Genomic DNA, 24,530 nt, shown 5'->3' on the forward strand with positions numbered 1-24,530 from the left:
CATGGCCTCCCAATCATCTCGATCATGGCCTCTCTCCCCATCAGCTCATCTATGCTCAGTGTATTCAGATGTGTGTTTGTGATGCAGGTGGTGGACTCGCGTCTGGTGTCAGTGTTTGACGCTCGTGAGCTGGAGTTGGTCATTGCAGGAACGGCTGAGATTGATTTGAGCGACTGGAGATCCAACACAGAATATAGAGGAGGTAAGTGGGAAGCTATGCGTCTATGAAAGTTCTGTCAAACTAATATCATCAGTTCCCGCTGTAAAATTGTTCAACATAAGGATCTATTATGCAAGAATGACCTTTATAAGGGGTTTGAACCCAGTTGTGTGTCAGCAGTGTGTGAATATCTCCAGCCTCTAATGATGAAGATGAATTAATTTGTGTTTGTTCTAATCAGACTTGATAAAGACAGAAGCACTTTGATTGACATTCCCCCTTTGTATGATGTCATCAGAGATGAAAGCCCCGCCCACTAGTGACCATCTCTCCCTCATTAGCGTAAACAACAGCCCTGAGTGAGAAGCAGCCGTCTGTGCACTAGTGTCCATCTCTCCCTCATTAGATCTAGTTTTTCTTTCCATCAAATGAATCTAGATTTTCCTTTTGACATAAGATTATTTTTCTGACCCCATTTGGCCTGTTTTAAGGAAAAACTCACTTCATTTTGACTTAAAACTAGACAGTATGAGTTTTTAGACTGTAAATCTAACACTGTTCTCTCTTCTGGCTGCCGTTATCAGTCTTCTTCTTTCATTTCTGAAAGTCTTGCTGACACCATCCTGGAGTTTTTCTGTCATTATTTCAGCAAATAGGATTGTAAATAAATGATGTGCTGTACTCTCCCATCTACTGCTGCTGAGAAACACACATGTGAAAATACTCTCATTGTCTTCATTGTATTAAAACAGGAGTATCAATGTCCATGTAAACATCTCCTGCAGGTTATCACGATGGCCACATGGTGATGCGCTGGTTCTGGGCGGCAGTGGAGCGCTTCAATAATGAGCAGCGGCTGCGTCTGCTGCAGTTTGTGACGGGGACCTCCAGTGTTCCCTATGAGGGATTCGCAGCGCTGCGCGGGAGCAACGGCCTGAGGCGATTCTGCATTGAGAAGTGGGGAAAAGTCACTTCTCTGCCCAGGTATAATGCAGATATTACACACACACACACATGATCACACAGCTCAGATATTGACGGAAATGTTTTTGAAGAATTTAATAAGCATTCTTGATGTTATAAATATCGTAAACACACTTCACACAATACTGAGAATGGACAATGAAGATCTGCAGTGTAAATTCAGCCACAGTGCGATCCTGAAAGCCAAACACTAATGTCACCCTGGCTTGATCTGCATCCAGCGCTTCACCTTGACATTCATTTGCTCTGTTGGTCTGGCAAAGCGAAGGGCCTGCGGGTCAAAGTCTGGCGCCGTCAGCACTAAAGCACAGGCTCATATTTCCCTGTCAAGGTGAGAACGCAGGCGAGTTGGCCATTGTGTGTGCAGACAGAAATAAATCCAAAAAATCCAAAAAAAAGCCAATGTGAAGGAAAGGATACAGATGCCTCACTGCGGTACAGAATTTCACATGCCGTGTCTGGAGGAAATGCAGACGTTTGTTCAGAGAAATTGGAAATATGTGCTTCAGTCTACATTGTGAAACTAAAAAAAACATTTGACTTCATTTTGCAGCTGAAATGAACACTAGGGGGCAGTGTGACGACAACAGGGTTTGTTCCTTTTCACGCTAATGATATTTACAGGCACACATTATTAAAGAATAAAGGATTATTTTGGTGCAGTTCTCTGCACAGCATCAAATAAACACCACAAAACAACTTAACACTATCTATGTATAGCAATGAATAAGTTGTGTGTCCTACCTGTCTCCATATGCACACTTTTCTGGTGTTGTCAATTTGCTTGTAGCTCACTTTTTACAGTGTTCGATTGTAGTGAAACACGCTTCCACACAAGAGGTAAAAGCACTGTAAATCAAGGTAAAGCTATGCAGTTGCACTGCTCGTTTCACTTACGTTTGCTTTTAGAAACACTATATGTTGGGTTTAGGAAAGCACCGCCTTCTAGTGGACAGATTTCAGGTTCGCGAAAATTAACACAGCGCCCTTTAGTGAGTTTGTCATCTGAATCGTACAATAGAATGTACTGAGTAACGTCTTCTCAGGTTCATAAAATATAAACAGCACCCTCTAGTGGATATCTCATCTGAAACGTAGAACAAAATGTATTATAAATAACATATAACACATTCATAAAAATGTAGACGGTGTTCGCTAGTGGATTTATCATCCAAAACGTGCAAAAATATGTACTATAAATAACATAAGTAATGTCTATCAAATTCATAAAAGTGTAGACAGTGCCCTCTAGTGGATTTCTCACCTAAAATGTACAACAAAATGTACTATAAGTAACGTATATCAGGATCATGAGTATAGACAGCGCCCTCTAGTGGATTTGTCATCCAAAACGTACAGTAAAATGTACTATAAATAACATATATCACATTTATAAAAATGTAGATAAACAGTGCCCTCTAGTGGATTTATAATCTAAAACATACAAAAATTTTCCATAAGTAATGTCTATCAGATTTATTAAAACGAAGGCCGCAGCCGCTAGTGGATTTCTCACCCAAAACGTACAACAAAATGTACGATGAGTAACGTATGTCAGATTCCTAAAAATCTAGACAGTGCCCTCTAGTGAATTTGTTATCTGATATTTATAACAAAATGCACTATAAATAACATATATCAGAGCTATATAATTGTACATAGCACCCTCTAGTGGATTTCTCACCTAAAATGTACAACAAAATGCACTATAAGTAATGTATATCGGGTTCATAAAATATAGACAGCACCATAAATAACATATATATATAAAACAGTGCTCTCTGATGGATTTATCATCCCAAATGTACAGCATAATGTACTATAAGTAATGTATATCAGATTCATAAAATATAGACAGCGCCCTCTAGTGGATTTGTCATCTGAAACGTACAGTAAAATGTACTATAAATAACATATATCACATTTATAAAAATGTAGATAAACAGTGCCCTCTAGTGGATTTATCATCTGAAATGTGCAATGAAACGTATCTAAAACAAAGTACTTTATGTTTTGCAAACATGTAGGCAGAGGCACGTATTTCCAACGAGTCTGGGCTGCAGAAATGTACTGTTTTAGTCTACAAACTCCATCTTGACCTTCGACCTCTGTGTTTTTGGCTCCTGTAGGGCGCACACATGCTTCAACCGTCTGGATCTGCCTCCATATCCCTCATACACTATGCTGTATGAGAAACTCCTGACCGCTGTGGAGGAGACCAGCACCTTTGGTCTGGAGTGACGCATTTCTTTTATATTACTGCAAATGCATTTTCAATAACTCATTCCACAAGAGACTTTTTAATGATTTTTAAACTAGGATTTTGTTTAAAATGACTTGAAATAGCATGTTTCTGCACTAAAACACAATATATATGATACTTTTTTCATATGTGCGAGATTATGGGGACAGAAGCAAACACGTATGCAATAGTAAAAACCAAACTCCAGCCTATTGTATTCAAATGATGGAGTAGCATCCTGCTTTCCATAGACTTGTCAGATTTTTCCAGCAGTTTTGGTGCTTATTACCATTCATTTTCCTTAAAGGGATTTAAATAAAAAAAGAGTTTGATAAATCATGCAAGTTAAAGAGCTATAAAGAGAAACACAACATTAAAAACTTGATTTTAAAGCACAGAAGTGTATAAAAATAAGTCAGAAAGACAAAGATACAACACCTTTAAAAGGGAAAAAACTATCATGTCAATAATACAGTCCAATTTAAAGGAGGGAGAAATAAGAAACTAATTATTTAAAGTTGTTGACTGCATCAGTACAAGTAATATATTTCAGGTTTATTGAGAAATATGCATATATTTATGAATATACAAGTTCCTTTGCAGAGTTTTGTGTGAGTGGGTGGAGCTTAAGATCTCTTTTGGCGAGATTTGCTTGCTGCAACTCTCTGATTGGTGGAATTTTCTGCACAGGATCATGGGTAATGTAGTTTTTCTGCACTAATCTGGCTATTATATATGTTTACAAGTATAGAAAATGAGTTCAACAAAATCCTCTCACCACATGTACAACATGACTGTATTTAAATGTTTATTCTTATGCCGAGTTCAGACTGCATGATTTTAGCGCTGATTTGGACTCGCCTACAGGTTTTGATTGCAGACAAATGCCTGAAATCACAGGCAAATCAGTGCTCGTTCACCTGAGGAACAATCACACAGTGTGAACTATCCGAGACACGATCTGAGAGAATCACCAATGAGTCGCCGACACTCGTCAGATATTTGGCGTGTGAAACGTGTTGTGAAAATAGCATCAATGATCACCTACAGCCAATGAGAGAGCAGCGTCCACTAGTGTGGGTCTCTGCAGGCCAGCGGGAGGAGGATGGAGGAGAAGGTAAAAGGGTAACTTTTCAGTCTATATGAACACAAGAAATGGAGGGAATCTAGTGTAAATGTGGCAGGAGCACCCGTGTCTGTTTGGCGTGTCATCTGAGCAACATCACAACCGGCTCCAAAAAGAAAAAGGCGGAGGAGAAATGATTCCCTTCGAAAGCCAGGTGAGCAAAATAAGCACTACTTCACTAAAGGCTTCCTTGTCATTATGTAGTTAATAACTTAAGATGTACGACGTGACCTCGCGCTGTTTCCAGGTCACTTCTCGTGTGTGTTTGGTTGTGAGACGTAGTTCGTGGACTGAAGTTGTCGGTGTGTCTCCTATTGTAAAGTCATGCAGTGTGAAACCGCCTGTCGCCGTTCCATCTTGCAGTGTAAACAAAGCAGAGACAAAACGCTAGCAAAGATAGTCATGCAGTGTGAACATCTGTGACGCCACTACTTTGAAAATCCTGCAGTCTGAACTCGGCATTATTCCCTATGGAGAAAATGAATGGAGTTTTTACCTCCGAGACCCAAACGCTGCTCTCTAAAGTTTAGGGATCGGTACATTTCTGATTGGGTATTTCTCTAAAATGTTTTGTTATTTCAAGTGTGGCTATGTTCAGAGCTAAATACTAACATATTGCTGACATATATAATATACGCTAGAAGTGTGAACCTATACTGGTCTCACGGTTCAGTTCGGTTATGATTATCATGCCATCGATTCGGTTTAATTCGATATCTCTGTGCATCACGGTGCATTGATGATGCTTTCCATACACAGTGTTATAGGCTATAACAAGCTGTCTGTATAAACACACAGACACACGGCACCACACTGTCTCTCATTCAAACACATACACAAACATAGACAGCACCATTTACATTTAGTCATTTAGCAGACGCTTTTATCCAAAGCGACTTACAAATGAGGACAAGGAAGCAATTTACACAACTAAGAGCAACAATGAATAAGTGCTGTAGGCAAGTTTCAGGTCTGTAAAGTCTAAGAAGGAAAGTATTAGTAATTTTTTAGTAATTTAGTAATTTTTTCTTATTTTTTTTTATTTATTTTTTGAGTACAGTTAGTGTGATGTTCAGAGAGGCAATTGCAGATTAGGAAGTGAAGTGGAGACTAAATAGTTGAGTTTTTAGTGGTTTCTTGAAGACAGTGAGTGACTCTGCCGTTCTGATGCAGTTAGGGAGTTCATTCTACCAACTAGGCAGATTGAGCGTGAGCGTTCGCGAAAGTGATTTCTTCCCTCTTTGGGATGGAACCACGAGGCGACGTTCATTCACAGAACGCAAGTTTCTGGAGGGCACATACATCTGCAGAAGTGAGCAGATAAGGAGCAAAGCCAGAAGTCGATTTGTAGGCAAACATCAGAGCTTTGAATTTGATGCGAGCATCAACTGGCAGCCAGTGCAAACGGATGAGCAGCGGAGTGACATGTGCTCTTTTAGCTTCATTAAAGACCACTCGTGCTGCTGCGTTCTGAAGCAGATGAAGAGGCTTGATAGAGTTAGCTGGTGTGTTATGTAATTATTTTCTTTTTAAATAATCTGCTGGTGTGTTATGTAAAGTAATATTTTTAATTAAATTAATTAAAAACAAAATTCTTTTTGTCACCTTACTAGCAGATTATTTGGCTTGTTTTAAGTAAAAATAATAATATTATAAATTTTGACCTATTATTTCTGAGAACAGGACATTATTTTTATTTTGTTTAGCTTCTGGATTTAAGAACATTAAAATTCAATTTTATTCTCTAATTTATTTCAACTAAAAACAAGACAGAACCTCTCTGGAATAAAGGCATTTTGTGCCGTGTCAGAGCAAAATAATTTAGGAAGCACTGCTCTAGATATAGATATATTGTGCACTAAAAAGGGTAAGCATCATCTGTGTATTGTATGCATACAGATACATGAATGATACTGAATAAACAGTTCTAGTACGCTGTTCTGATCATAGCCACATAAGAAACACACGGAGACTCACTGGACTGTGATGTAAGAGACTTTATTGTGCAACCAAATTAGTGACAGTAACCCTAAGCTCATCAGATCGTGTGGCCACATTAAAAATAACTCTCTAACTCTTAAAACAATGCTTCTTAAAGGCGACACGCTATATATAATATTGACACTGACAATGGCATGACATTCCCAGAGTACTTCTATTGAAGTTATCTTGCTGGTGTCGCCACAGATGATACATTTATTAAAACCCCAATTCACCTTGTATATTTCAAAGATAATAAGCATCCTAATGATTTATTTGCATTATCTATTGACACATCTTCTTGGCGAGCATGATTTGGTTTGTCCCTCATAACTGTGAACAGTCTCATTTATAAAATTAATTACAGAAAGCCAGATGACCAGCTTTTCGTTGTTATTATTATTATATGATCTTACTAAAATGGTGCTTTTATGTCTTTAAAACCATTTTTTGTTGGACAAACACTTAAAATCCAAACTCTTTGACAATTCCAGCCATCAAAAGAGAAATAATGAATGGGTTTAAATGCATGATGGTGTGTTTCACTGTGGTACGTTGCATTTATTATCATATTTATATGTATATGATCATTTATTAACACTATTGCTGATGGCTAAAGTCTGGTAACATTAAATCCGAACGCATCAAACCTGTTTATTTGTCATTGACAGAAACTGTGAAATGACTATCTGACCGTTCGCTGTTGCAAAATGTTCAGTTGTTGTTATAATGATGTATTTTTATTATTTCTATTTGTTTTGTATTTTATATTGCTTTTATATATGAGTTCAAGATGACGCAGTCTCCAAACTGCACATGAAAACCTTTAATTGCTATGAACAATGATGCGTTTGTCAATGAAAATATGTAAATAGAAATATTTATGAGCACTTATTACTGTATATCAGCCTAATTTACTGATCCTTCTGTTCTACATGAACAGATTTTGCGTTTGGCCCAAATCATTGTACATAAATGTCAATAAACATCCACGTTGTTGTAGGCTTATTGTGATTTATTCAGTTTTTAAATTAGTAAGAATGTCATTCATAACACATAACACAGAAGTTCAAGTTCATCTTTATACAATCCAAACACTAGAGGGCCACAAAACACTCTTGAATGGGATATATATATATATATATATATATATATATATATATATATATATATATATATATATATATATATATATATATATATATATATATATATATTAATTTATTTATTTATTTAAAACAAATTGTAGTAAATATTTTATAATAGAATTAAAATTAAAGATTAAATTGTCATTTATAATCTTTATGCTTTGCCACTAGGTTTGTCTTAGTGATAACATAGTCACCGATAACATTTAATCAATTAAAATGATATCAAATTTATAATGATATGTTGTTTGTTTATATCGGTACAGCTCAGAAAAAGCATATTATTTTGTTTCCCTCATACTTTACAGCTATGAAAATTCTCAATTTCTCTGGATTTGAGTAAAATGTTAATATTTGTTTTATTCTATATGGGACATTCTACCAGAAATGTACATATTCACATATAAAAAAATGTGACAGGGCCTGACCTAAGCTTGCCGTCCTCGAAAAATCATATGAAACCAGCGTAAAATCATATAATTCAATGATAGAGCGCATGCTTGATCACTGCCAGCTTCTCCTCCATCAAAGATGTCACTTTGACGAGCATGACTTGGTTGGTCCTTCATAACTGGCAACAGTCCTATTAATAAAATTAATTACAGCCAACAGAAGCCAGATGACCAGCTTTTCGTTATTATTGTTATATAAAGTTATTAAAATTCAAAAATTCAACGCTTTTACATATACAGTAAGAATCAGATATGTGATTTCTTTCAGGATTTGCAAATATATATATATATATATATATAGTAGTAAATATTTTATAATAGAATAAAAATTAAAGATTAAACTGTCATTGAAAATCTTTTTGCTTTGCCACTAGGTTTGTCTTAGTGATAACATAGTCAGCGATAACATTTTATCAATTAAAATGATATAAAATTTATAATGATATGTTGTTTGTTTATATCGTTACGGCTCCGACAAAAACATTTTATTAGTTTTTTTCCCCTAAATAACAATTTTTAGCATAGCAGAACTATTAATCTGTTGCTTCTTTTACAGAACAACTCACAGAAACCAACCATCAGGACATTTTTGGGATGAGATTCACTGTATTCACTGTATTTATGTTCTTATTTCAGGGACAGATCATGTACGTTTCTGATAGAATGTCCCTTAAAAGCCTGATAAGAATGCTGCAATAAAAATGCAGTACAATACTATTAAATGCTGACAAACAAATGCTGCAATACAAATAAACATGCTGCAAATTAAAATATTTATATTTGAAATTCGGAAGAGGAATCTCAAATAAAATATAATTTGCAGCATTTTATGTGTATTATTATGAGCAATTGTCCAAAAAATATAGATTTTTTAAAACTCTTCTGACGTTGATAAAATATATCACTTCTTTGCTATTTTATGCACAAAAATGTTCTAAACTTCACTAAAGTCCCTTTTTTCTATAGTCTTATAGGCTTCACTAAGTATTCTGACTACATTCTACTTTAAAATTGAAAAAAAAAAGCCATCAATAATTTAAAAAATATAGATGCACAATATAAACGCAGACTATAAAGAAATAAATAAAGTTTGGAGTGTAAACTTGTTGCTAGATCAGATACAGTTGTGGCTGGAAGTTAACAAGAATTATTTATTAAATTTTCCATTAATTGTATTTTATTAACATCTACCCCTAAACCCAACCCTCACAATAATACCGAGTATGCTTTATGTTATTTATTAAATAACCCAATGAATGTTATTTTTTTACATTTACCCCTACCCGAACCCTAAACCCAAACATCACAGTACTGTAAAAATATTAAGTATTGCAGGCCCGTAGCTAGGGGGGCTCGGGTTGTTCGAAAGACCCACCCTTCACTGACCACCCTTCACTGGCAAAGGTCTCATACATGAGCTCATTTGTCCTATTTTGACTGCTATGCCAAAATAAATTGTAAAAAGGCCTATGAAAACAACCCATTGAAGAAGGCTTTTGCTCTTGCTTCGGTGTGACTTCAGTTTTCTGAAAGCCACAAATTCTGGCTAAGGAAAGTTGAATGCGCTGACCTAGTTTGTTATTTGGCTAATAAATGAGTTTTTAATTTAAAACTTTAACAGATTCTTATTAATTTCTAATGATATATGATGTAATACTTTTGTATATAAAAAATAAGTATTGTTTTCACATTTATTCTTAATTTTTAGGAAGTGTTTCATCAAAACGTCTGGTTATGATGGCCATCTGACACTCAAGCTATTCCAGCAAAAAATGCTGGAGGCAAATATCTGCAAAAAGGTCCACTTTTTGAGAAAAAAAGAACCACCCCTGTTCACCAGCCTGGCTATGGGCCTGTATTGTTATACAGTGTCAAAAGAAATGATGCTATATTGATGTGCGTTTCCGCAGCTGTATCCTTTATAGAGACTTTACCTGTAATGTAAACTTTTCAAAATATACTGTACCTAACTGAAGCCGTATTTAAATAATTCATTAATTGGTTTCCTTCTATTGGTCAGATGTCATTCTAGGACAACCTCCCTACCGCCTATCAGCTCGTGCTGAATTGTGATTGGTGAACAGGCCTGTCACTTAGACGCGTTGCTCCGGCAACCGCTGCTCGAGGATCAGCTTGGTTCAGTTACTCAGTTTGAAGCAGCACACCAGCAGAGGAGAGCCGCTCATCAGCGCCACAACAAAACCCACCGTTTAACCGAAGATGACAACATCAACACTTCGTTTAAAACACGCCCCCGTTCTGTTAATGCTAGGATAAACGTCAGTTAGGAAAAAGGGTTTAATTTGGGCTAGGAAGAGTGATAGTTTCCGTGTAAAGTCACCTGTTGAGTGGGTTCGCGGGCTGAAAACCATCTTGGACACAAAAATACTTTTACAGCAGTCGTTATGATTCCTGAATGTCCACGAACGACCGACTCCAGAAGCCGAATTCGGTGTGAATCCGGTCACAACCGCTCCGGTTTGCTTCGCGAGATCCGAACCGCCATCCGGAGCGAGCCGTTCACCGAGCGCTATGACGTCATCCCCGGTAAAGAGCTGGGCAGGTAAGAGACTCTTTCACCACACCTGTGCTGCTGTCAGTTGTTTCACAAGTTTTTATTTATTTCATGTAACGTTATCTGATGCTCGTGCTTGTATAGTTCCCAGTTTAACGGTGTGAGCTGAAGAGTGCTTGTTTTGAAATTGAGGTGAAGTTGGTTTTATATTCGCACTTTCGTTCATTTTTGAACTGTGACAGCTTGTGACGCTCTCTATATTGTTTATCATGCTACTTTGAGATATTGGGTATGAAAGAATTACTTTAAAACAACATTAACTCTATTTAATTGGCTGTGCACAATGTGCTTTGATAGTCAAACAACAAAAATCACTTAAATGATGTGGATAAAATATAAAAAAATATTTATATCTGATAGTCATTGGCTGCTAAAATAATTTCCCTAGTTAAAAATAGCAAACAATACATTTCTGAAATTTAATTACTAAGGAGAAATTCTAAATGTGCGAATATGAAACCAATATTACTCCAATTATGTAGAAGCCAGGCTGTTATGTTTACTAACTGATATTTAATGAGAAGTGTAGTAAAGGTAAAGCCACGAATGAAGGATCAGTAATTGTTTTGGGATGCTGTGTGTGAAATTGTTACATTCATGTGCATTTAAATGTTGAAATTGTGCTTCAATTTATGCGTGCATTTAATGTTTACATTGAATTTTGTGCATTCAACATAGTTTAAAATACTGCAGTGCATAACTTGTAATATATCTATACATCATTATAATCTGATGGGTCATTGCTTTGCTGTTTAACCCTTGTGCTTCAGTTACACAGTCCGCTAATATTGAAAATATAAGTGGGAAAATCCAATGAGAATGAAAATATTAGTTAAAAAACATCCGAAAAACTATATATTAATATTTCCTTACATTTTAATTGACATAGATGTCTTTGTCGTGGTTAGTGTGTATTTCTGATGATAGCTATAAAAATGCATTCATTTTAAGGATTGGATTAACACCCCAAATGACAGTTGTTTACATAATTGCACCATTTTGTGTTTGTTTTTAATGGAAAAACAAACAAAAACTATAAAATATAAAATATAACTATAATTTATATTATAATAAATAATTATAAAAATAATATAAAAATATTTAGATTATATAATAACTATAAAATATATTACTTTTCACATACTAAAGGCTAAGTACACATACTTTTTGATTATTAAAATTAATTTTGATTCATTATTTAAGTTCTGATAATAAATATGTTATTTATTATTTTATTTTTATAATATAATGTATTTTATTAATATATAATTATTTTTAATAATAAAAAAAGTTATTATTTAGAAGTTGTACCAACAAGTGGAAGCCTGGCTGTTAAAAACAATGCATTTCCATGTCCTGAACTTTCAAAATGTTCACAAAACTTACAAAGACAGAAAGTCCACTAGGATGCACAAGGGTCAAACTGCTTTCAGATATGCTGATCTGCTTCTCTGCGAGAGACGTTTAATGAAACACCCCATAAACCTCTGCATGCAGTGCATTAATGTACTCGAGCTGGATCACACGATGGGGAAACTGAGGCATTTGATGGCACACGGAGTAGATGCCAGGACTCAGTGGTTTTTAAATCAGCCATACGGGGCACAATATTGTTGCCGGGTGTTTCTTTGCCAAGTCTCTGTAGGAGTTCAGCAGCTCTATGAAAACACTGCTCTGATTTCACTACTCTTGGATATGCAATGCAAGCACAAAAAGACTTGTGCATTGGGGCTGTGTGATGTGGCAGTATACTGTACAGTTGAAATAATTATCCCTCCTGTAAAAATGTGTTTATTTTAAAAGCCTTTCCTAATTGTTGCTTAAAGGAGAGATTTTTAAACATAACAGTTCTGATTACCTTTTTTTTTTTTTTTTTTTTTACTTTGTCATGATGACAGAAGAGTGAAACAATCATAAAAATAAGGTAGAAGGCAGCAAGCACGCCAAGTGGTTTGACCAGCCTAAATTATACATAGTTCACTGGCCTAATTTTATTATCGGACTACTATAGGCTGATTTATACTTTCTCCTAGCACCACGTAGCAGACCTCCGCAGAGTGCTCGTACACCTTGTGTAACGACCGTAAAATCAGACGAATAAACATAGAAGTAGGAAATTTCCAGAACTTCGTCATATCATTAATATCATCATTAAGATTTTTTTTTTAACTAATTATTTTTATTTATTATTTTAATGATTATAAAGATATTTATTACCATTCAAAATTTTTTTATAAATTTGCACCACTTGCTTTTGTTAATATATCGGACAGTTCTACCTATTAAAGTTCATAAAAATATAAATGACAACAGAACATGGGTTAGTCTACAAATATATTTTTCATTATGGCAAGAATAAAAACAAAAATTTTCACTTAATAATAAAAAATACTGATTTATTATTTATTTATTTATTTTTTTTTAAGATTTAGCCAGTTCCACAATTCACACATTACTGTCTGGCTAGATTGCATCCTCTAATTACATGCTAAAAAGGCAATAATGATCCAACATTCCTGACCATGATGATCACCAATAAAGCCTAGAAAAACAGGGCATCGCTATATTGTAAACCAATAGCTTCAAATATTCTTTTCTAGTTATAAAGACATAATTTGTTAATTAATTTTTGTTTCGTAGCTATCAAATTGTTTTGAATTCAAAATTGTAATTTATTCATCAGTGTAAAACCTACGAATGGTGGAAAAACATATTCTGTAAATGTGTATTAAAACCACATGGGTCTCCACTTTTGCCACGGTCTCTCTTTTTGGTTTTAACAAACTTATCCTTCAAGTTTTTTCTAAACTTTTTTTACTTTTTACATAAATTTGCAATTTCTAGCCAAGAATTATTGGTCCTCTGGTTATCCCTATGATCATGCATGGACGGATTATAAAGATGTCTGTACAGACGTACCACAATCTCTTTAAAGGGATATATATTAAACTCAAATGAAAAGTGCCGAACTGTTCGCTCCACCAGCCGAAAGCGTGTTGCGTGCACCCAACCTCCGTAAACACGGCGATGACATCACATTCGCCACGCACACTCCAACTAACTACTTGAGTATAATAATTCAGCCTTAACAGTGATGATGGTTGGATGTTTGAATTTACGTTGTTGCAATCAAGCTGTTTACATTGCTCAGTAGGCATGCACTGAGATCAAATATACCTATTCCAGTAACTCTTTAGATTTAGATGCTTACAACCTTTAAATCAGCTGATAAATATATTTAAAAAAAAATGTTAAATCATACATGTTTGCAAAAACAAAATCAACAAGTATGTGAAGTGATTCAAAACCAGTGGAAAAATACATAATATATTTTCTAGGACTGATAACAGTAACAGAAAAATAGCATTATTTGACTAAAATATGGCTGCCAACATACTCTGCATTTCTATTTCTCTCACATTGTCGAACTGAAATACTAGTGAGCATGATATTAGTGTTCCATCTGATCCCTGTGTTTGCCAAACACATCAGGATTAATGGACAGAGGTTTGAAAGTGCAACTGTCTGGAGGTCTGCCACCTTAATCCAGCGTTTCATCTGAGCACAGTAAAGCAAGGCAACGAACAAATCTGAGTCCAGGTCAAACATGTTTAACCAATCTCTACATCTGTTTCCCTGAGGTAAACTGGAATATCTCAGGATTTCAGGGACGCTACTGGCTGTTTTTATTTTGGTGAGCAGTTTTCATAGTCATCGGTGTGCAGTTTGCAAAGGGTTTTTCATTTGGAGAAATGCATTAGTCTTAATACTGGTATTTATAGTCTAGTTTAGTCTAAATGTATGTGATCTTGCACACAGACAGCTGGCTGTACCTGATTTCTCCCAAGACTATTAAAGGCAGTTTTGCTGACAGTTTTGTTTAGACCAGATGTTTGCACGCTTGGAGGATTTGGATGTTGTCCTTTGTTCAGCACATGCACTAAAGACGTTATAATTCACACCTGAACAATGCTGAAATGGTGTGATCTTATTTAGGAAGATGTTAAAATGTCAAAGATGAAAAGAGGTTGAAAATGGGACATCGCTTCTTTGACCCAAGTATTAATTTGTTTCTGAAGCACAGCACATACCGTAGATGAATTTATTGCATTGATGGGATGCAGTGTAGTTCACAGATTGGCTGAAGTTGTCTGATTTCAGGCTGAGATGAGAGGTTTAAACTGATTGGCACACTACAAAATTATTAACATACTGTAAGTTAAACATGCTATTAAAAACTATGTGTATCATTAATAAAACTAATATACAGTAATATTTATTAGAGAAATGAATGAATTAGATTTGAATTAGAGATGAATCTACATTTTTAAAGGCTGAATATTATGCATAATTATTTTTAATTTTGTGCTCATGAATTATTAGAACATATTATTACATAAATAATAAATAATAAAATGAGTAAACACATTTATATGCATGTTTTTTTTAGCCCAGAATTAGAAATTTGGTCCATCCTTCAGTATTATACAACCAAGATAATTGTGCTCAATGTTTTATTCATATTTTATTATAATTTATTTACATTTAATTAGACACAATTTCAATAGACACCACTGTTTGATTTGCATTAAATTGTAAAACACAGAATCCAGAAACAAAGCACAGAACTAAAATACAAGCACATCATTTAGGGAAACATAAGATTAAATCTTTGTGGCAGTAAATTGAAGGGTACACTGTAAACAAACTTTCCGCAAAATTGTCAGTAACTTACTGGCAATTTTGGTTGACATATCTTATTTACAATAAGCTTGTAAATGTACAGTCTTACCAGCAACCAAAATTACCAGTAATTTACTGTAAATTGTAATTATTATTCACAGTGCCTTTGTAAATTTACAGTGTTACTCACAACCAAAATTGCCATCAAGTTTGTAAGATTGTAAATTCACTACACACACTAACCAAAATTGCCAGTAATTTACTCTAAATTGTAATTATTTATTTACGGTGCAATTGTAAATTTACTGTCTTACTGGCAACCAAAATTCCCAGTAATTTACTGTAAATTTTACAGTAGTTTTACAGTGTAACTTTACTATGAAAAAACAATATAGGTACAAAAAACAAGTGCAAAAGTATTTCCTTCCCATAAATGATACTCATATTATGACAAATATTGATATGTATATATTTTTAGCCAAATATTTCAGCTCTACATAGACATTTAGGGTGACCCAGACAATATTCTGAAAGCTTAAGATCCATGTCTGAGTGAGCACATGAGGTGAAACCGGAGCAGCGCTGTGGTTTGTAGATGCTCAAATGTGGATAATTGCAGGGCTGCATTCCTCTGCCACTGTGCTTTGGGAACACCCAGACCTGCTGGATCAGAACCAGCGCTCTGCCATTGTGTGTGGACGCCGGCCAGCGATTTACATCAACAAACGTCTTTGTGAACACATTCTGCCCGCTGCAGATTAGCCCGAGATGTGTTGTGATGGGAAGAGAAGCATGTAAAACGAGAAGTGCAGTTTGTCAAACCTTCTCATCATCTTGCATCTTGCGTGCCAAGTTTCTTTATGCCATGTCACAGATTCGTCAATGGCAGCGTGCCATTCACAGTGTTGAAAAGAAAAGGTGTCATTTAAAACTGCAAATTATATCAATTGGACTGCATGCAATTTTGCAATATCGATTTACTCTCTCCGTGCCGCACTGTTATTATAGTATCACTCTGTAACTCTGGCAGTTTATTCTAGTTACTGTATTTTTTATGTCCTTATATTCCTTATCTTGTACATTACAGCAATATAACTGCTAACAATTAATCAGCAGCTAGAAATTTGGGCAAGTAAACTCATAGTGTTCCCTATTTTGCCATGTATAATTGCACATCCAGATTTGTATCACAGTTGTGTGCACATTTATTCCTTATTTTGGCCACCCCTTTTTAAAGATACAGTTCTCACTATTACTAGTACGTGGGTTTAGGTATTATAGATGCAGGGTAGGTTTATAGATGCAGAATATTTGCTTTATAAGTTTTATTAAACAGACAGGTAGTAAGCTATTGGTATACTTGAACTAAAGAGTAATGTTACGATAGTGTTGAGATAATGATATTTATTACGGTATAACTAATCTGCTGTAAGTAATCCTCATTTGATTGGTCGGATTTGGTTAAACATTCTATGCATGCAGCACACAAATGCTTGGCACATAAATTTAACTTTTTAAAAATCTTTTAATTATTTATTGCACTTTTATTATTATATATTGCAAACACTATTGTAACAAAAAAACTGAAAAACCTACTTTGAATGCTTGTCTCATTACACATATTTTCCAGATTTTGCCTATTGAGCTCTGTGTTTTCTTTTAATCACGGTGTGCATTTGGGAGGAATGTGTTTGCAGTGTAAAAACGGATGACACCACCATCTTCTCACTGTTGTCTTAAACCGTATCATCAGCTGAGAATTTCTCACCCGTCTCGTAAATCTCAAGAGTCCTCTTTAATTTCTGGTTCAGTTTTGCCGCTGGACTGACGCAGCTGTGAGGTGCGATTTAGATCTGCTTCACTTTGATTTTACCCATTGTGTGCGTTAAAGAGTTCACTCAAAATATGTAAGTTTACCCTCCATTTATTCACACTCGGTTCTTTAATCAATCCTTATCTTTATTTGTCTCTCCCAAGGGAGAGTTTTTTTGCACAATCTAGTGTACATTTTGTGGCAAAACAGCTATTAATAATGTATAAACATAGCATAAAAACCAACACCTTCCTAGCATTTATAGTAGGAAGAAATAATATGGAAAGCAGTGGCTGTTCTTTCCAACATTCTTCAGAATACCTTCTTATCAAAAGATATTTGTCAGATCCAATTATTTCCAATTCAGACTAAATAACTGCATCAAGGTGCAAACATTTGGTCTTTAAAACATTACGAATGAGTGTAAACCTCATTAAAGGTATTCTAAATCTGATCGACTGTTGTTATTTTCCTGCCATAATTGTTTATTTTTCGATCCGGGTTTACCTTTGAGCCTCTCCAGCCAATAGCAGAACAGCAACTACTGGGGAGGTGGGGCTAACAATAGAAAGGCCCCATTTGATAAGTCAAGTTCAGATAAACATGCATAAAATAAATGTAATTTATCACACATGTCTGCTATACATATATTGCATGTACTATTATCTCAGTAATTGTGTGATTATATTGATAGCCCCACTTGTGTTTTCTTTAATTATTTGTCATGAGAATAGTCTAAGATGCTGACATGGCATTAAATAAATATTTACAATGTGATTTTTGGTGTAAGGCCAGTCTCTCTGCTATTACAGCGACTGGGAGTCCATGACATCATCGTTGATGTGCTGTAGTGTGTCTCCGACATCTGCTGTGCTCCATGGAGACGTTTGGGGCGCCGGCGATGTCTTGTGAAAGCTAAGTTTGTTATTGAAGCCCCTTTAGTGCTGGAGTGTCAGAAACAGGCAGTGATGGTCTGTGCTGAGAGTGCCAGGCTATATTTCCTCTCCCACAGTCTATACGCCAACGCCACGCCAACACTATTCACCGACTTTCAAGAACAAAACACTGAAGTTTGACATGAGTGATGTGCCAGACTGCTGTTGCTTTCATAAGAAATCATATTCATTCAAGTTCCCATTGAATAACAGAATAAAAATAGAGATTAAAGGGGAGCTTTTGTGCATAAATCACTTTTAAAAGTGGTTTAAACCCAGATGTGTGTCAGCAGTGTGTGAATATAATCAGCTTTCAATGGTTAAAGTGAATTAATTCCATTTTTTATCATCAGACTTGATAAAACAGGCTGCAGAAACACTTTGATTGACATTCTCTCTTCATACATATATATGTAATATAATATATTATTTATATTCACCTGAGATTGTGCTCTTTATCATCATTTTAGCATCTCTATGCCATGCTTTTTCTATTTTTCTTGAACCTCAGTCTAAGTTTGTGTGACACAGCAACCAAACCAGATCTGTGTTCCACACAATTAACACTGTTTAACAAAGGCGAGGTGCTGAAAGGCCGTAGTCGGGTCTATAAAAACAATGTAAAGGCTTTCAGATGAGGTAATGCCCTTCCCCAAGATATTCAGAAGTGTATGTGCAGTAGTGCATGTGAACAGACGGCCCTCACATGTCAAAGTTCATTATTCCTGCTTGTCACAGACACAGAACAAACAGGCCTCCGCTTCAATACAGCCTCCTGTAGACGTGCAGACGCTGATGGACTTTTACTATATGTTGTTTTGTTCTCTGACTATAAGAGCTGCTGCTGCTGCTGCTTGCTAATGGAGCCTTTTCACATTTCTGGGTTTCTCAGCAGTGAAAGTCGTCAAAGTTGGTAAACTTAGAGCGGAGTGAATGCATCTAATACATTTTTTGCATTCCTTTTTGCTCAAATAATAAAAGAAAAACTCATTGATAGCATTATTAAGCCTGTCAGAAAAAGAAAAATCATGATGTGACTGAAAATGGCAGCCAGAAAAGGGAATAATGTGAGATTTACTGTCCTGTATTACAAACACCTAGCATAAGTGCTAATTATTTTTTTGTAATTCTATGCAAAGGTGATATAATACAAAGTATAGTTTTATAAATGTGCATCTGTTTAAATATTTGAAGGATTTAAGATGCTGATGATCTGTGTCTTCTCTATAGTTGCCTGATGTTGATTAATGCAACCTCCAGAAAGACACACACAAGTAAAATCGCTGAAACTGAGGAAAAACGCTGGTGTTTAGCTGAAGTGCACACTGTGCAAAGAATAAACTGCTGCCCTCATATTACACACTCATTAGTGAAATGTTGCATGCAGATAGTGCACATGCACCAAAAATCAGTTTTAACTTGCGTTTACGCTGCATGAAGTGACCCAATTCTGATTGTGTTCATCCAATTTGGCACAGATCTGATATAGCCCGGGTGCATGCAAGCATGACAAATCACATAGATCGTGATGGTCAGAATGGTTTCATTCTCTTTATTTATATGTGGGAATTAAGTGGAATATGAATCAGATATGTGCATTTTGCAAATGAAGTAGGTTGATCAGACTTTCACCTGTCAAATTGAGGTGTATGCCATTGACAAAAAGAGCTTTGCTCGAGCCCTAAACTTTAAGCTTCATTCTAAAATAAAATAGTAGAGCAGCATGTTTGATTCGGTTACGATTATCATGCCATCCATTCAGTTCAATTCGATATCTGGGTGCATCACTGACGATGCTTTCCATACACAATTTCATATTTTACTTCCCAGCACAAGAATTCTTGTATTAAAATGTGTAACTTTTGTAATACAATTTTAGCTTCAGAGTCAGTGAAAGACTGTCCAGCAAACACGCAGTGAATTGTGCACTGTTTCTGTGTTTTAATCACTCGCCTCCCTCGCCATAGTATTCTATCAAGACATGGCACATATGAGATGAATGACGTCAGTATGTAATAACCAATTACGACCTATTACTGAACAGATAGGGAACTGTCCGGCGTTTGCATTGCAGTGCACTGAAGAAACAGTTAATTTTGACACCCCTAATGTAAACAATATAAAGCTACGGCATACGTCATGCATATATCTAATATCCGATTTGGTTTCATTGTGTATAAATCACACTAAAACAGCCTAGAGCAGCCAAATGTGGACATTTCTGTTATAAACTCAAACAAATAAACATGTCAGAAGAACAAACGCTACAGCAGAGTCGAAAGAGGGAGAAATAATACAATGCTTAAGGATGATATGTACATGAAAAAAAAAACCCTGCAAACAGATTAAATACAGGAGCAAAGAGTGCTCTTGTTGCTCACAGCTGTTAAGCCTGGTTTATACTTCTGCGTCAAGTGACCGGCGTAACCCACGGCGCATGCAACGCGCGTAGCTGTGCATTTATACTTCTGCGCGCTGTCTCTGTTGGTCTGCATTAACACTTCCGTAGCGCTTGTTGGCAGTGAGGTGTAAATGTTCCTCTGTGTCGAGTTTCTTCGCTGCTTTTTTGCTTTTCCTGAACACTTCCGGGATGTACAAGTGGCTCAAACTCGCTCATTTTGAGGCAGGAACCGGCGGACGTGCAACAACTTTAACTATGAGGTAAACACAGAACAAAACTATCCATCCGGAGCTCCTTGACGGGACTCCACACTTGTAAACAATCGCTCGCGCCATTCGTTGCGACGTGTAGTTACATTTTTTGAGAGGTGCACATCAGTGACGCCGATGGCCACGGCAAAGGGCTATGCGTCAGCGCCGTAGCATACGCCGGCGTTTGACGCAGAAGTATAAATCAGCCTTTAGTCAGAACTTGCTCTTTTTTGGGGGGGAGGGTCAATGGACCCTTCGCTAAGCCCTGCCCTCCTTAGTTACTGTTGCTACGCCTGTCAAGCTTTCGTGTCTGGCATGGCTTTTTCAATCTGTGTGCACCGGTTTCAGACATTGACAGGGTTATAATGTCATTTTTGGCAAACCAACTTAGCTCCGCTCCTTTAGCGCCCCTCACTCAGCTTGATCCACGCTGGCATTTCTCCTCTTGGTTTTAGGTTTTGAAAAGGGAAACAATTCCACCCTGCCGTCCAAACTTTAAAGAGACCGGGTATCAGATTTGCACAATCCATATGCACTCGCTCGAAAGCTTGACAGAGCCCCTGCGCGGAGCTACAGTTGCTAAACCACGATTGGTGGATGGCATTTTTTGGGCGGGGCTTAGCGAAGGGTCAATTCATATTTGCTGTGTACAGTCTGAATGCAGATTTCAGAAACGAGTCCCTTCAAAAATCAGAATTGACCATCAAGATGTGGTGTAAATGTGGCCTTTGTTTGTGTGGTATAGTAAGGGAGCCGTAATGTCCCAGATGAACTGTGTTTCTGTAAAGCTGTCGCTCATGATGAGAAGCAGCCTGCAGAGATGCTCCAGTGGCCATCAGTTGGAGATACAGAGTGCAGAAGTCATTGGTTTTCAGTGAAAGTTGCCAGCTTCAGTCATCATGAGCGACAGAGACCACTGAGGACACCACAGACTGCAGAGATCATTACATCTGAGTTCTGTCTTGGGGCCGTTCACACAGAATGCGTCTTTCCTTTTCAGCGCACTAACTTTCTATTGTTATTCAATGTGAATGTGCTTGATGGACGTGTGACATGAGCGCTGGGTTTTTTTTAGATGTCATGTCAAGTTCAAAGATCTTTAACTTTCACATGGAACGCAGCTCGTTGCTGTCAGTTCCACAGCAGTGAACCAATCAGAAAAGCTCAGAGGCGGGGCAACCACGAGGAGCTTCTGTTTATTGTAGAAAGCTGGCATGACAACTGTTATTTCATGATGGAGGAGGCGCGCATTGTTCAGAAATCCTGAGTTAAATGATGCATGTTCATTAATTTTCCTTCAGCTCAGTCTCTGATTAATCAGAGGTCACCCCAGCGGAATGAACCTCCAACTATTCCAGCATATGTTTTACGCAGCAGATGACCTTTAAGCCGCAACCCAGTACTGGGAAGCACCTTAACACACTCCTTCGCACACACACTCACTTATACACTACGGCCAATTCCCCTATAATGCATGTGTTTGGACACTTAGGGGCTGTTCACACAGATCGCGTTTTTTCTTCATTTATAATGCGCTACATTTCTATTGTTTTTCAATGTAAACACGCACTTGATGGATGTGTGTGACTATTACACTTGCGTCTCTCATCTTTTGATGCGTTGCGTACGTGAGTGCTGTGTTTTTTAGACGCTGTTCCAAGTTGAAAGAACTTTCAGTGGACCAATCAGAAGAGCTCAGAGGCAGGGCAACTGTGGCTAGTATCTGTATGCATGCGCTCTTTGCCTGTGTCTGGATATTCTCATGCTTTATGCTTTGCTTTTTAAACCATTCCAAACTGTTGTGTCTCGCATTTTTAGAAGCAAAGATGCATTCGATGTGAATGAGAACTTATGTTGGATGGTAAGAGTGTGCCTTGTGCATAGAGAATATTGCATGTTGATTCACATTTCTAGCGATAGGGAAAGCTTTACTTAAGATAATAGCCCCTTTCACACATACAGACCTTTCCGGAAAATTGCTGACAATTTTCCGGAAAGGTTGTATGTGTGAACAGGTCCTTTTTGAAAATACCGGTAAATTCGCTCTGGCTATTTTCCGGAAAGAGAAGTTTGCCGGAATGCTGCGCTGTGTGAATGCAGAAGGAAGATTGCCGTAATAAGCGCGTGCACGTCTAGAACGTGCTGACGTGAGACGTCTGCTTTAGCCAATCACAACAGTCAGACGCATTTACGTCCGCGCGGTTTGTGAGAATAAAAGCCTTTGAATATTTTTCCAGACACATTTAGCTGCTAGAAGTTAGTCAGATCACGTTTATATGTTCTTCCTAATGCCAACTGTGTAAATAATCATCGATGAGATGCTTATGATAAGCCGTTGTTTGTTTACCTTCAAGCTTTGCGTGTGCCTGTGAAACAGCCTGTGAGCGCCTGCACACACACATATTATGAACATCTCGACATGCGAAAGTGATCCTGCGAAAGTTGTTCACAATATTGATCATCCACAGAGTTTGTAATTTAGTCAAATGTTTACAAACACAAGCGCAGCCGTTTAAAGCTCATTTGTGGTGAATGATGTCAGAATTTACCGGTATTTTGGAATGGATGTGTGAATGCTGTTTTCCGGAAAATTTCCGTAACGTCCTCGCCTGTGTGAACAGCGCTTTTTTTTAATTTACCGGTAAAGTCGTTCCGGATTTTTCCAGATATTTACCGGTATCACTGTGTGAAAGGGGCTACTAATATATCTATAAATAAATAAATTTCATAAACAATTTATTTTAGAGTTTCACACAGCTAAATTTACAACTTCATGACCCCCAGTGGTTTTCTTATGGTGTTCTCTCATCATTTCCCCATTCTCCACTTGTTCCAAACCTGTTTAAGTTTCTTTCATCGGTTGAACACAAAGAAGGGTTTATTGAAGAAAACAGACCTCGACTTCCATAGTGTTTTCTGTTTCTACTATGACTGCTTTTGTAATACTCATCAACATTTGCAACCACTGTTGTGTGAGTAAGTAAATGATGAGGAGATTTTCATTCTTGTTTGAATGGTAAAGGAGGTGTTGTTGGTTTGTCTGTATCAGTGATGTCACCTTCTAGTAGACAGAAGCTCAGAGACTGGGGAGGATTAAGGTATTTAGCCTCAAGTTGCCCATGTCATGCATTTCCAACTGATTATACAGAATACTGTTAGTTTGAAGTCATTGTAACCTTAAATAGCTTCTTTATCAATCTTCTGCCGTACTGTAGCTCCTGGAGTGCTCAAATCTGGATATATATTCACTTCCAGAGGGTGTTTGTGCTGCTTTTTTCCTTCACTCTTGTGAATGATTGTTTCTTTTTGTCCCCCAGTCCATTTAAAGACTGAAACTCACTGGAAAGTGTAAAGATGAGGCTGTGAGGGGAAAATGGTTACATTTTTACACCAATACCCCAGCATAAGCCCCAACCTTGTGCTGTGGTCCCATCATTTTACTGATAACAGCCACAGTAACCTTCCCTACCACATGGGATTAGCCAGCTGTTTGTTATTAAAGGCAAGATCAGCATCAAAGACAGCGACCCTTGACAGGGATTTTGTCATTATATTTATCAGTACAGTTTTTTTTACTAGTTGCTTCTTCCGTCAAATCACAACCTGTAATTGTGATTTAAAGTAGTTACCTTGTTTTCTGTAGCATGTGTAATATGCATTTCGTTGTGTATGTTGTGTTTGCCTCGCACCATTAAAACAGCTTTCATGTTGGACTTGGAAAGCAATGTTTGAAACCCTCCCATTTCTATGGCTTGCACTACTCAGTTTTTTTTGTGGGGA

The 24,530-nt window shown here is 36.8% G+C and overlaps 2 protein-coding genes across 13 annotated transcripts in view; both read left to right on the forward strand.

Moving 5' to 3' along the window:
• hecw1a (HECT, C2 and WW domain containing E3 ubiquitin protein ligase 1a) overlaps nt 1-7,494 on the forward strand; it is a 226,340-nt gene extending 218,846 nt beyond the window's left edge. For all 10 annotated transcript variants that reach the window (XM_087309002.1, XM_087309006.1, XM_087309000.1 and 7 more), the window contains 3 exons: nt 88-202; nt 946-1,144; nt 3,274-7,494. In XM_087309002.1, coding sequence (XP_087165128.1) covers nt 88-202; nt 946-1,144; nt 3,274-3,385 — 426 coding nt within the window. In that variant the 3' untranslated portion in view covers nt 3,386-7,494. The remainder of the gene's footprint in view (nt 1-87; nt 203-945; nt 1,145-3,273) is intronic.
• Nucleotides 7,495-10,240: 2,746 nt separating this feature from the next.
• Nucleotides 10,241-24,530, forward strand: part of stk17a (serine/threonine kinase 17a) — a 44,217-nt gene continuing 29,927 nt past the window's right edge. For all 3 annotated transcript variants that reach the window (XR_015524307.1, XR_015524308.1, NM_001089337.2), the window contains 1 exon segment: nt 10,241-10,655. Coding sequence is in view for 1 of the 3 variants with exons in the window: in NM_001089337.2 (NP_001082806.2) it covers nt 10,498-10,655 (158 nt within the window). In the remaining 2 variants the exon portion in view is untranslated.

This window comes from Danio rerio, chromosome 24 (genome assembly GCF_052040795.2).
Source record: "Danio rerio strain M-AB ecotype USA chromosome 24, GRCz13ab, whole genome shotgun sequence".
Classification (NCBI taxonomy): Eukaryota; Metazoa; Chordata; class Actinopteri; order Cypriniformes; family Danionidae; genus Danio; species Danio rerio.